General features: G+C 40.8%; 1 protein-coding gene and 1 long non-coding RNA gene across 4 annotated transcripts in view; one reads left to right on the plus strand and one right to left on the minus strand.

Moving 5' to 3' along the window:
- Positions 1 to 12,491, minus strand: part of Ubr1 (Ubr1 ubiquitin ligase) — a 42,368-nt gene that overhangs the window by 18,117 nt on the left and 11,760 nt on the right. For both annotated transcript variants that reach the window (XM_089864412.1, XM_089864413.1), the window contains exons 6-7: positions 11,651 to 12,071; positions 7,789 to 9,930 (exon numbers count right to left, since the gene is read on the minus strand). In XM_089864412.1, coding sequence (XP_089720538.1) covers positions 7,789 to 9,930; positions 11,651 to 12,071 — 2,563 coding nt within the window. The remainder of the gene's footprint in view (positions 1 to 7,788; positions 9,931 to 11,650; positions 12,072 to 12,491) is intronic.
- LOC149708980 (uncharacterized) lies at positions 4,062 to 6,967 on the plus strand. 2 transcript variants are annotated; one of them, XR_016381253.1, is made up of 3 exons: positions 4,062 to 4,379; positions 4,473 to 4,535; positions 4,739 to 6,967. It is a non-coding gene; the product is annotated as an uncharacterized LOC149708980 (long non-coding RNA). The 2 variants fall into 2 exon arrangements; XR_016381252.1 differs by having other exon boundaries at positions 4,473 to 6,967.

Here is a 12,491-nt window from a genome sequence, read left to right on the forward strand (position 1 = left end):
ACAAAAAAGCCCTTCTTATATAAATCGTAAGAAATTATATTTCCTCGGTCAAGACCTAATATCTCGAGACCCTCGAATAAAGAATTGTAACATCTAACGTACTGGTCGTCGTCAAAATTGGGCGTAAAGGGGATATCGGGATAATTTTGCGAATTTAAAGAGAATTGCATGAAATCGAGTTTGAAGTGTTGGAGATCCAGGGGGTTGGAAGTTGCTTCCCCTACAAATTTTTTATTAGTAACGAAAGCCACGACAGTTCGCGAGGGTAATTGCCCCGTAAACAAGCTGTCCCTAATAAAATCTTGCGTTCCGGTGGTTATTAAGAAATTTTTCATAACAATAGAGTTTACTTCGTAGCGAGCGTTTATTCCCGAGTTTAACATCTGGGCGTGAGCTAGCTGCAGCTCGGGATTAACCTCAATTTCGCGCGTAAACAAAGTGCATTCCGTTAAATCAATCTTATACTTTTTGCCCTGCTCATTGTGAATAATAGCGAAATCCGTGGAGCTTCGATGAAGTCTAATTCGCACCTCGATATTATCTAGTAAGAATTTGGGCGTTTTGAACATATCCAAAAATAATTCGCCAATTACATCGCACGTCTTTGATTGGGCCACGCGTTTAGCGCGACGACCAATACCATTATCTTCTTTGTTAATATTGGCGTTATCTAAAGCCGTCGCCGGATCGATAATGGTATCCAAATAATATAACATAGAAGTTAACCAGGAATTGGCCGCCGTTTGTCCATAATTTAAAAGTATTTTAAAATAGGCCATATATGGGTACATATTATTAGGTTGCTGGACAGCGACGCCATTAAGAAATAATTCTACTTGACAAAATAGCGAGGCAATTATTAAATTTGTCACCGAGACTTTCTTTTCCGCATCTGGAACGACCGTGCCGTCCTCGTGCAAAACGCGAAATTTTACTCTCAAAAGAGTTTTAGTCAAATCATGATAATTGTTAGAGGGGGGAATGATAAATTCTACATATTTAGCATTAGTTAGTGGGGCAATGGGATAATGAGCAGTCGTTTTAGTCCCAACAATATTATTATTCACCACTGGCTTTTCAAATACTTCAAAGTCGGAAAGAACACTTTCGTAGGTCGACATGTTTAGTCTAGAAAATCGCGTTTAGTGCGTCGCTTAACACGTTTGCTCCGGCTTGTTTTAGCAGTCCTCTTTCGTTTTCGGCCCGTCCCGCTTTGAGTGTTGACGAACCGGTCCACGCCTTTATGTAGTAGGGAATTTATAGATTGTTTGACATTTCGTTTAATCGATTCTCGAGGTGATATTCCGGGGTTTTGGGCATCGCTAATTACTCTACTCGTTAACCCAACAGCTTCGGACGCTAAAGTACTAATGGCCGGCCTAATAAAGGGTGTAATTTTGCGCAATAAAGAATTAAAGATACCGCCAACACTAAAACGACCTCCGGATTGGAATACGTTTGCGTGTAAAGCCGGAAGGGAGGATCCTCTTTGGAAATACAGAGTGTATCTATTAGGTACCATTGCTTCTGGGCTATTGACGTCGACGCCTAAAAAACAGTTTAATATATACTTTGCCCAAATTAAACGGAATATTTTCCCCGTAATCGGATTTCAATTCAATTTCAATTTCTTGTATATCGCTGGTTGAAATTGGATAAAAGTCGATATTATTAAATATTTCCTGGTTCTCCTCGTCTAGCAGCGAAAAAGCCGGCATTTTTATGAAACGTAGCAGAGGAGCTTGACCACCACCCACTACTTGTTGACGGATAATATTGGTATAAACAAACATGGCATCGACGCCTCTCATGATATCAGCGGGATACTCCGAAGTCTCGTTATTGATATACCGATCCAACTGATTACTACTAAAACCTAGCAATCGTCCCAGTCCTCGGCCGGGTGTTGTTTTGGGAAACAAAATGGAAACCGTATCGTTCAGTTTTGAAACCGTCACGGTTCCGTCTACATTCTGCGTAAATTTTAGACTTTTCCTATGCGCCGGGGACATGGCTTCGCCCATGGCACTTAAAACATCGCTAATATGATAATAAACCCCGGGAGGAATTTCACATGCAAAATTGTCAACTCGTTTGCCTTGAGGGTTATCCTGTTGATATCCGGGTAGGGACGGCTGGTCAGCCATATTTGGGTCTTCTGGAAATCTATCCACATCGTATTCGCTAGTCCAAAAATTATTATCCGCTGTCAGGGTCATTATTCTTAATCGAGGATTTACCAGAGCCACTCCCGAATGACTGTGTTGAAAAAATTCTCCCTCTTCGGGAATGTTAAATAACTTGGCCATTGGTCCAGCTACCGAGACGCGAACACCTGGCTCTATTTCGATACGAACATAATATCTATCTTCCAGAGCATTTTTGAGAATGTACATTTTAAAATACTGGCGAGGCATATATTCTTGAACCCCCAATAACTGGTTTATGATTTTTAAATGTAAAGAGAAGGGAATTACGGCCCCGCTTGCCGTAAAATCGCAAATATAATCGCCCGCGGGTATTTTGATTTTTGCGACACTAGTCTTAGTAAATAGATGCATTAGTGAGTCATGAACGCGATAATTTACAAATGTGTCATTAGTTGTTTTGAAATGCGTAAAATTACGCTCTAAAGGTTTAGTGGATAGAAACGTCCCACCAACGTATTCAGCTTCTAAATTTAATATATCACGCAATTCCTTTGGGAAGAGCATTTCAATTTTTGCCGGACAATGGATTCTAAAATAATGCTCCGCTCCTTGCTTAATAACGCTAAATTCGGCCTGATGTAATCTTAAAGGGTCAAAATTGCGCGCAGTTATTTGGAGGTTTTCGGCAATTTCTTCATAAATCTTATAATCATCTGTCGATCTAAACTCGCCTGACACTTTAAAAAAGAAATAAAGCCAGGGTTCTTCCCAGGGGGTATAGCGCTTTATGGTTCTATTGACTCGATATTCTATGTATGCATTGTCTTTGTCTATAGTATATTCTTCTAACGTCATGCTCAAGGGTCCTAGTTGGTGTTTTCCGGAGTAATATCTATCGGGGTCAGCGCCAAGCAATTTAGCTACTTGGGGAGAAAATTTAATTTCCACCCATTCTGGTGTTTTGAAATTATACACGATAGCATACCCCCAATTATCTACTGTGTGGTATGTTACTTGAATTTTTTTAAATACTAATTTTTCTAAAGTGTTGGCTACGGCTCGATAAAGCCCTTCGGCGTTTTTCTCTGGCGTTTTACTGGCTTTAAAAGTTTGAGGTAAGAACAATACTGTGTAATTGTCATAATCTTCAGGGTTAATAGGCTTAGGCTCTTCGGGAATAATTGGTTCAGGCTTTTTTTTCGGCGGATCAACCGGCTGCGGAAACAAGGGTTTTTCATCAACCGCTGGTGGGGAGGGGGTCGGTAATACGGGTAGCTCAAAAGTAGAGGATGTTGTAGAGTCTGGAGATTTTGAGAGATCAGGCTTGGATAGGTCGGGTTTTGATAGGTCGGGGTTCGGTAAGTCGGGGTTCGGTAAGTCGGGGTTCGGTAAGTCGGGTTTCGGTAAGTCGGGTTTTGGTAAGTCGGGGTTCGGTGAGTCAGGTTTTGAGGGGTCTGGAAATATATATATTTCCTCAACCTCCGTTGGCGAGGGGGTCGGCGTCAGTGGTTCGAAGGTAGAAGGTTTCGGGGCCTCTTGTTTTGATAGATCAGGTTTATATGGGTCCGGAGCTGGAATTTTGGGGGGATCCGGAGCTGGTATTTTAGGGGGATCCGGAGCTGGTATTTTAGGGGGATCCGGAACTGGTATTTTAGGGGGATCCGGAGCTGGTATTTTGGGGGGATCCGGAGCTGGTATTTTGGGGGGATCCGGAGCTGGTATTTTGGGGGGATCCGGAGCTGGTATTTTGGGGGGATCCGGAGCTGGTATTTTAGGGGGATCCGGAGCTGGTATTTTAGGGGGATCCGGAACTGGAAGCTTCGGTAGTTCAGGCTTGGGTGGCTGCGGTTTTGGCTTTGGCTTTGGCTTTGGTAACTCGGGCTTAGGTGGTTTGGGCTTTGGATAGTAGGGTTTCGGTAGGTCAGGTTTAGGGGGGTTTTGTTTTGGAAAAGTTATTTTGGGTGGAGGGGTTATTTTAGCTGACTGTGGTTGTACAAGTACTACGGGTTCAGTCGTAGCAATAGGTATCGGAAGAAAAGGCGTAGTTCGCGGTAAAATAGGTATAGATGGCGGTACAGGTTTATATTCCGGCTGGGGCTTTTTTCTTATTGGCGGAACCTCATGGCTTGTTTTACGTTTAATGGCGGCTTTGGGAATGTACTTGTAATCAAATTTTTTTTTAAAACTATCTCCAACATTATCAATTTCGATTTCCACGTAATTATTAGTGTAATTTAAACTTATATTTTTAGCATGCTTTGATACAGGATATTTGGATATATAAGGAACATCTTCGTAATTATTCTCTTTAAATTCAAATAGCGTGGTCAAGGGGGAATCAGCTGGTATTTTGAACCGTATGTTTTCCTCTCCTAAAACTTGCAGGTAAACGGGAAAGTTTGTATCTAACTGTTTTCCCAGGGCCCCGTCTTTATATTTATTCACTAATTTAAAAGATAATTTGCCTTTTAAATACGGATGACTGTTTACATCATCATTTAACAGCTCGACAAAATTTTGGGGCAGTTCGTACTCTTTGGTCTTGGTATAACGATTGACAGGTATCTCTATTTTTTGATATTCAACAGGCTCTCGAACAGCTGCATAGTTGCCATGGTTTGGGTCACTTACAACCTGAATTTCAAACTTGTTAAACTCTTCGCTTATATTCACCCAATGATTTGGAAATATGATTTCTGCCAGCCCAACTTCATAATCGCTAGTCAAGTTAAGAGGTTGATGCAAATAATTTTTAAAACTTGATTGGGTATTGTTTGGGTATATATCTAGACACGTATTAGACGCTAAAGTTAAAAAAAAGTCGTCATTCATGACTAACGCCTGTTTATCAACTAACCCCAACTTCTTAAACAAACCTTATTTATACATAAAAAAGATCGTCCATAGCTCGGTAGACTGGCCGGGATTTGAACTCGCCACCTTTTTGGGTATTACATTAGTAGACCCTGCCTTTAACCACTGAGCTATGGACGATCTTAAAATACACGCCGTTTATCTTCATCAAAAAACACTTTAAAAATTCTTAAACTTTTAAAGTCGTTACCCTTGAAATATCTACGTAGTTAGGTAATTGACCTTACCCGATTCCAATAAAAAAGACAACGCCCTGACTAGTTCGAGCCGGTTTCAACCTGTTTTTAAGCGGTTATTATATAAGACACGCGGCTTTAATAGTACGTTTCAGGGTGTGGCCAATAAAAAAATAAATTTCTTGAAAGCATTGCCTCTAAACCTCTTTTAATATTAAATTTGCCCTTCGTATTTTCGGATATAAGCTCCGTGTTTCGTAAAGAAAGTTATCAGTTGCTCAGCTATGCTCTTAAAAGTCCAGCTAACGATGTCTTGCTTTAACTCGTGCCGGTTTTGCTGGGTGAGTAAAGACCAAACTCAATTTTCCAACGGAAAAGGGACCAATTTCGATTTCTCTAGCTGTCTCTTCTCGGGCATCGCCTGAAAAGGGACCAATTTCGATTCATGGGCTAGATTTACGTAGCTTTTCAGTACAATCATTTGGTCGCACCGAAAAGCTGCGTAAATTTGTGTAAAGTCGCATTTTTTTGGCCCACCACTCAACATCGACCATAGTTCGTGACCAAATGCAGGAGATTAATGTCAAAAATCCAGAGAATTTGGTCACGGACTAAGAAACCAGGTGGAATAATGTTGAGGAAGTTCATGAATCGACCTTCATTGCAGCGTCATTTGCGTCCATACAACGGACTATTGCAATGAAGGAAAATCTAATTTAAGTTAAGTCCTGCTACTTCTTCCGCGGCAAGACTTAATTTGACGTGTTTTCCATTGGTCTCTTGAAAGTTGCGTAAAATTTGTGTAAAGTCGCCTCAGCCATCAGGATGCACGAGCAAAGCCTTTTGGTTGTGGTTCGATTTCATTCGCAATGTCGGGCTGACGCTGCAATGAAGGAGAAGTTCTGGCCCAAACAACCAGACCAGAACAAGAAGACCAGGCCTCGCAGTGGCTCGGATGTAACTTCCTTCGGGAGGTAAAGGGTCAACGAAGAATTTTATCGGCCCGTACAACCCGACAAGCCCTGCCAGCGCATAAGGTTCTGCGTACCCTGCACCAATTGGAGCACGTTCTTTTCAGTGAGGCCTTGACTTCGATGTCCTTCTCAAACTTAACAGCTGTTCGCTCGATCAACGTGGATACGATTCGGAGCCGAAATGCCCAAGATCTTCCTAAATCAAGCTGATAGCCGACGCCCCGCTGGAGTGAAGGCCGCGTTGATGTCGCGAAATTGTTAATAAAACGCGGCGCTAATTAAGATTTCAACTAAAATATCAAGTTTTGAAAATCAACATTACGCTAGAGACAAGAACAATTACCTTCAAAATTACGATTTAAAGAGTGGCTTTCATTAGCGGTAAAAGTGGCGGTAAATATTTTTGTTTTTTAATTTAGAATTCAGTATGTAACACATCCAGCAAGAAGTTCGTGTTTTTTTTGTGTCTTCTCCGTGGCGATTACAAAGATGGTCGACCCGTTAAGATTTCGACCAAAATATTAAGTTTTGAAAATCAAAATGTCCCTTTGAACAAGATGCTTTTTACGTCAGAGATAAAAACAACTACCTTCAAAATTACGATTTAAAGAGTGGTTTTTATTAGCGGTAAAAGTGGCGGTAAATATTTCTGGTTTTAATTTAATCTTTGTTTATATTAATATTCTTGTTATTCTCTATTTATATTCTTGTTATTCTCTATTTATATTCTTGTTATTCTCTATTTTATTGTATATATTATTTGGTATTTGTTATTAAAAAATCTTTATTTATATATTTGTCTTTGTTTCTCAGACATACTTTAAAGGTTTATGGCGCGAAATTCAAACGAGAATCTTACAAAATAACTAGACCGGTTTATTTAAAGAACTACAGCCTCCGAGGGTTAAGCCGAGCTTGTTTTGGGGGGAAAAATGGGTAAAACCCCTCTAAAGAGTCATAGCATGGTGGAAGGTAGGGCTGGTCAGGTAGGAGTTTAGCTTAATCTTTGGGTGGAAGTTTGGTGGATGGGGAGAGGGCAGCCATCTTGGGGTGGCGGCCATCTTGGATCCGTGGCTATCTGTATAGTCCCTACTACTTATAACTACGAATATACAGTTCTATCATATGCCCCTTCTATCATGTCGATTTGGTTTGGGCGTTACCCTCTTAGCTCTAATAGCCAATCACAAGACGTGAGGAAGTGACGTTTCGAATTTACACACCCCCGGACTCCCTTCTCCCGCTCCTAACACTAGCAGACACGTGACTGATATCTCCTTTCGCTAAGCCCCGCCCAAACCTTATCGAGAAGTTAGAGAGCGTAACGCGGCTGTATATTCATAGTTCTATAGATTCATGATAATACGAACTACGTTTCCTTGAACCACGCCTCTCCTTAGCATTTCAAAAATTTATTACCCAGCGCCCTTTGCCTTCATTGGAGTCTCTTTAAGTTAGCTTTGTTATTTGTAATCGAAAATATCTCAAAATTGCAATAAGCAATCACTTTTCTAGTGTATACTGATTGATTTTGGGGTCCCCTCACTAATCTTGCAGGATTCCGTATGCTACCACTGATAACAACCCTTTAAATATCAATAAAACAGTACTAACCTGAGAGGACGTCTCCGTTCTTTCAGAAGAACAGAATCGAAAAACTTCTGCCAGCAATCACTATGCATTACATGCCCGCATGTACTAGTATGCGGACCGCAAAAGAGATCAGCGGGTATTAACAACGGATCGTAGCTATCGGGATCTTCTAATTGATGAATTCTTCGATTCTTACTAAGAACCATAGACCTTTGAACGTAAGCCGACATAACCAAGGCCCTTCCGGTAACAGACACTTCCTGATTCTCCCGACAAAGAATGCAGGTATGTATTTCGGTTTTGATGTAACGTCCACACTGATTATTGCCAATTGCGATGGGATTTGTCACCTTTTCTTCCTTAACTCCATCCATGGCCATACTGGCAGTGTCGTCATCAGCAGTTTCGTCAAACAAATCAGCGTGTTTCTTAATAAAGTTCTTTTGAAGTTTGGCCATTTGACTCAAAATGCGAGCATTTCTGGCAGCCGCTTTTGCCGCATTCCTTTTACGATCTTCTATGAAACTGTCTTGAACGGCTCTACTAGTACTAGAATGGCCCACTTCGGCAGCAGTCCCCTCTACAGGAATCAACGTTGACTTACCACCACTTTCGACATTCCTCAGGTTTTCAACGAATTTAAACTTGTTAATGGTCCACTTTAACAATTCTTTCTGACCATCTATACGGGAACACTGTTTGCAATCTTGCAGCAACGAAAAAATTCCCTCCTTTATTGCTTTTGTAGTGAAATTAAAAAAGTGCGGGGTATTCGGGGATTCTTTCAACAGCCTTTCTTCTTCGTGCAACGCAACTCCGATAAGATGTAGTAATTTCTCTACTTGTATATCGGAAAATAACGGGGATTGTAAATCTAAGGTCCTTTTTAGTATTTTCTTCATAAGGTGCATCATAACGTCGCATTGCAACAGATTATTAATGATAACGAAATTAGTGGTAAATTCCGGGGGAATAGGAGGAGGACAACATTCCTCTTCACCAGCCTGTTTCTTTCGTTTCAATTGAACTTCTTGAGCTCTTGATTGTTCCTCGCGACTATAATGGTAAAAATATGGATTGAAATCTTTAAAGAAGTCCGGTTTAAGTTCGTATTTTCCAGTATTTGAGCCTTGAGGTTTACGAAAGTTGGCAACTTTAGCGATAACTTCATCCATCCCAGTTTCGTGGTTATTATCCTTAGGAAGCATCTTAAGTAATTGACTATGAGGCATCGACTCCATACTTAACAGCTGTATAATTTCTTTCTCAATTTTTTCGGCTTCCGTAACTTTTCCAATACCGGGAGTGTGACGTTCGGAGACAATAATTAAAATTAAACTTAAGAATTCTTCAGCGAGTGCCACAGTGGGTCGAAGTGACTCATCTTCGGGTTTTCGAATCAAATCCCCCGTATCTTTCGCCCATCCAAACAAAACGAACTTATTCAATAAATGAATCAAGAACTCATTACTCTCAATTAACGAAGCGACAATTTGCAACATCTGTATATCCCTATCGTACATTTCTTCTCTAAGCCTAACATTATGGTAGAAATAGACCTGATTCAATAAAGAATAGCCATTTCGTCTCCACATTCCGACTCGAAACTGAGAGACCATAACTAAGCATCGTAACGGTAACTCCATTAATTGTTCGGGTGTACATTTTTGACTTAACATAAATTCGGTTGAATCGTAAGCCAAGTCGTACTTATGAAGATGTAGAAGTAACCCGGCGATCAATCGCGATAACGGAAGGTGTACGGTTACGGGCATGGACATAACTTCGTAGTCGATGCAATTAACGGAGTGATTAGCTAATTCCCTGGCTTTGAAAGCGTGTTTGGGTTGCATAGCTTGAAGTTGTTTCAAAGCGGTTCTCAATGATTTTATTAAAACGGTTTTGTTCGAACTGCATCTTTCAATGATTAAACAGAGAATGGGGAAGAGTTTGAATTGTAGATTAATTCCACTCTCCCATTCCGCTTCGAATTCAACGTGTTGTCCCACTTGTCTTACGACAGAGTCCATGCCTTGCATCCAACTCAATAGAGTCATTAGCGTTTGAAAAGCGCTTCGAAAAGCTTTCTTCATGGCGTCAGTCCATTCTTCAGGGACCATCATAAGTAAGTATTTTAGGTCGTACAGTATATACTGAGCTCGCCTGAAAAAGTAGTGATAACGTAATATAAACTTAACGCGCAATGGTAATGGTAATAACCAAATATAGATCTAGAAATTATATTTCAAGCACACATGCTCAGTATTCTTTCAAATTTGTTATATTCAATGTAAGCAAATAGTATTTAATTTCTCTCAACCCATTAAACATATTGTAATGCTCGAGAAAGAGAACGGGATTCATAACTTTTGCAAAGCCGATTTCCATAGTTTCTGGGTTTCTAATTTTTTCTCATATATGTTATACTAGCTGTTACCCGCGGCGTCGCTCGCGTGTAATAAGAACTTCCAACAAAATGATATAAAGAATGGGTAGATTTTACTGATGACTAATATTTTTGTAGCACCCTAGGTGCGAAGGGACTCTGCGTTGCCCGTCAGCCCGTCGGTACTTTTTTATTACTTTTCACGCGGACATTATTCCATAAAGAAGGGTTTTTAAGTTTTTGGCCGCCATTTTAAAAGAGGGCAACAAATCGAACCCGAAAGGCCATTCAGCCCGTCTATAGGTTAAAGGAAAGCAGTGTACTAAATATTTGTGAAATCAGTTGAAACGCACGGACTTTCTTGCATAGAGAACTTTTTTTACATTTCTGGGCGCCATTTTTTAAGATGGCGGCGGATTGGAAAAATCTTTCTTAGTACGCGCCTACTACTTAAGAGTAACGTTCCTGCAATTTTCAGCCTTCTAGGGCAAGCGGTTTGGGCTGGGTGTTGATTATCAGTCTGTCAGTCAATCAGTCAGGACTATGATTTATATGTATAGATATGAGTATCATATGGAGAGAATTTTAACGAACTTCTTGATTCATTACTCGGCCTTTGTTTGATGTAACGCCAAGTACTCAGTATCGTTGGAAAGGGGACAAAAAGGACTATAATATACTAAAAGGACATCCCCGTATCTTTAATAGAACCCAAGTTATGAGCCTCCAAAGCTGCGTGTAATTTGGCCCATGCAACCGGAGTGGTTCTTCATAGTTGAAGCAACCCCCTCAGAGCAAACTTATTCAAACCTCACAAATTTCCCTGAATTTTACTAAAAATCGTAAATTTCCCTGAGTTTTTAGTCAACTACTTATTTCCCTGATTTTGTCCCAAAAATTGATAACAGTAACGCTAATCTAAATCTATATAAAGCCAAGTCCCGACTGACTGACTGACTGATAATCAACGCCCAGCCCAAACCGCTTGCCCTAGAAGGCTGAACATTTGCAGGAACGTTACTCATAAGTAGTAGGCGCGTACTAAGAAAGATTTTTCCAATCCGCCGCCATCTTAAAAAATGGCGACCAGAAATGTAAAAAATCATCTCAGTACAACAAAGTCAGCGCGTTTCAACCGATTTCACAAATATTTAGTACACTGGTTTCCTTTAACCTCTAGACGGGCTGAATGGTCTTTTGGGTTCGATTTGTTGCCATCTTTTTAAATGGCGGCCAAAAACTTAAAACCCTTCTTTATAGAATAATGTCCGCGTGAAAAGTAATAAAAAATGTCCCGACGGGCTGACGGGCAACGCCGAGTGCCTTTGCTCCTAGGGTCTACAAAAATTTTAGTCAGCAGCAAAATCTACCCATTCTTTTGATGGAAATGCTTATTACACGCGAGCGACGCCGCGGGTAACAGCTAGTTCTTTATAAAGCAAGATGTCTACAAGAGCAACTCACTATACAAATTCAACATTAAGTAGTTGTACTAACCTGAATCGCATATTTGTGGCTGCTTTTTCAAAAGCAAGCTTATTATCCTTATTTTTGAAATGCGAAGCTTCGTTGTTGAAGGTTCGCAGCAGAGTAAATAGAGCGTCTTTCTCAATAAGATAAAGGGCCAAAGTCGGAACGGTGAAGATCTGAACGGAAAGTGACGTCACCGAAACCGAATGCTCGTGATCATCTCCGGCGAAAGCCGTCATCAATTCCGAATAATTTTTGGTAAAAACTTCGGCAAAAGCTTTCTTGCTAGCTTGATCCATAAGCATGCCAGTGATAAAAAGTTGGTGCCATTGATGTCGCGCCGTTTTCCATAAGTTAGTGTCGGATTGCATAACTATTTCTAAGAGCGGAGCGCCGGAGTGAGATTCCTGAGGTTCCATCATAACTCCGCTAAGAATCAAACGAAACCCTGGTGGAAAAATGATCATAGTTAGGAAACGACAGACCTAGCTTCGATCAAAACGTAACGAATAGCGCGATTGTTTCATCCAATAGAGTGCTGTCAGAAGCGCCGGTGTGACGTCACCCATGCTGTTTTCCCATAAAGAAAAAACTGTAACTGTCATGGCCGCCCATTGCTAAAGGCAGACTCGTGGCGTTTAACCTTGGATCTGACGTCACAACTGACAGCACTCTATAGGGACTTGGCAATTAGGGCTTAACTCCGCCCCCAGTGCCATTATGGTATGTTATTTATTCTAACAGAATGAAAGCTATATAAGCCCCTCCTCCTGGTATATTTTTTAGCACTAGTGGAAGGTAGCCTGACGTTTCATGACGTAGTAATGCCAAGTCCCTACCACCCTGTGTGCCTTTCGTATTTCATGAC

The sequence above is a fragment of the Phalangium opilio genome, unplaced genomic scaffold (genome assembly GCF_054372755.1).
Source record: "Phalangium opilio isolate 3A_F unplaced genomic scaffold, DU_Popi_V2 ptg000013l_1, whole genome shotgun sequence".
Taxonomy (NCBI): domain Eukaryota; kingdom Metazoa; phylum Arthropoda; class Arachnida; order Opiliones; family Phalangiidae; genus Phalangium; species Phalangium opilio.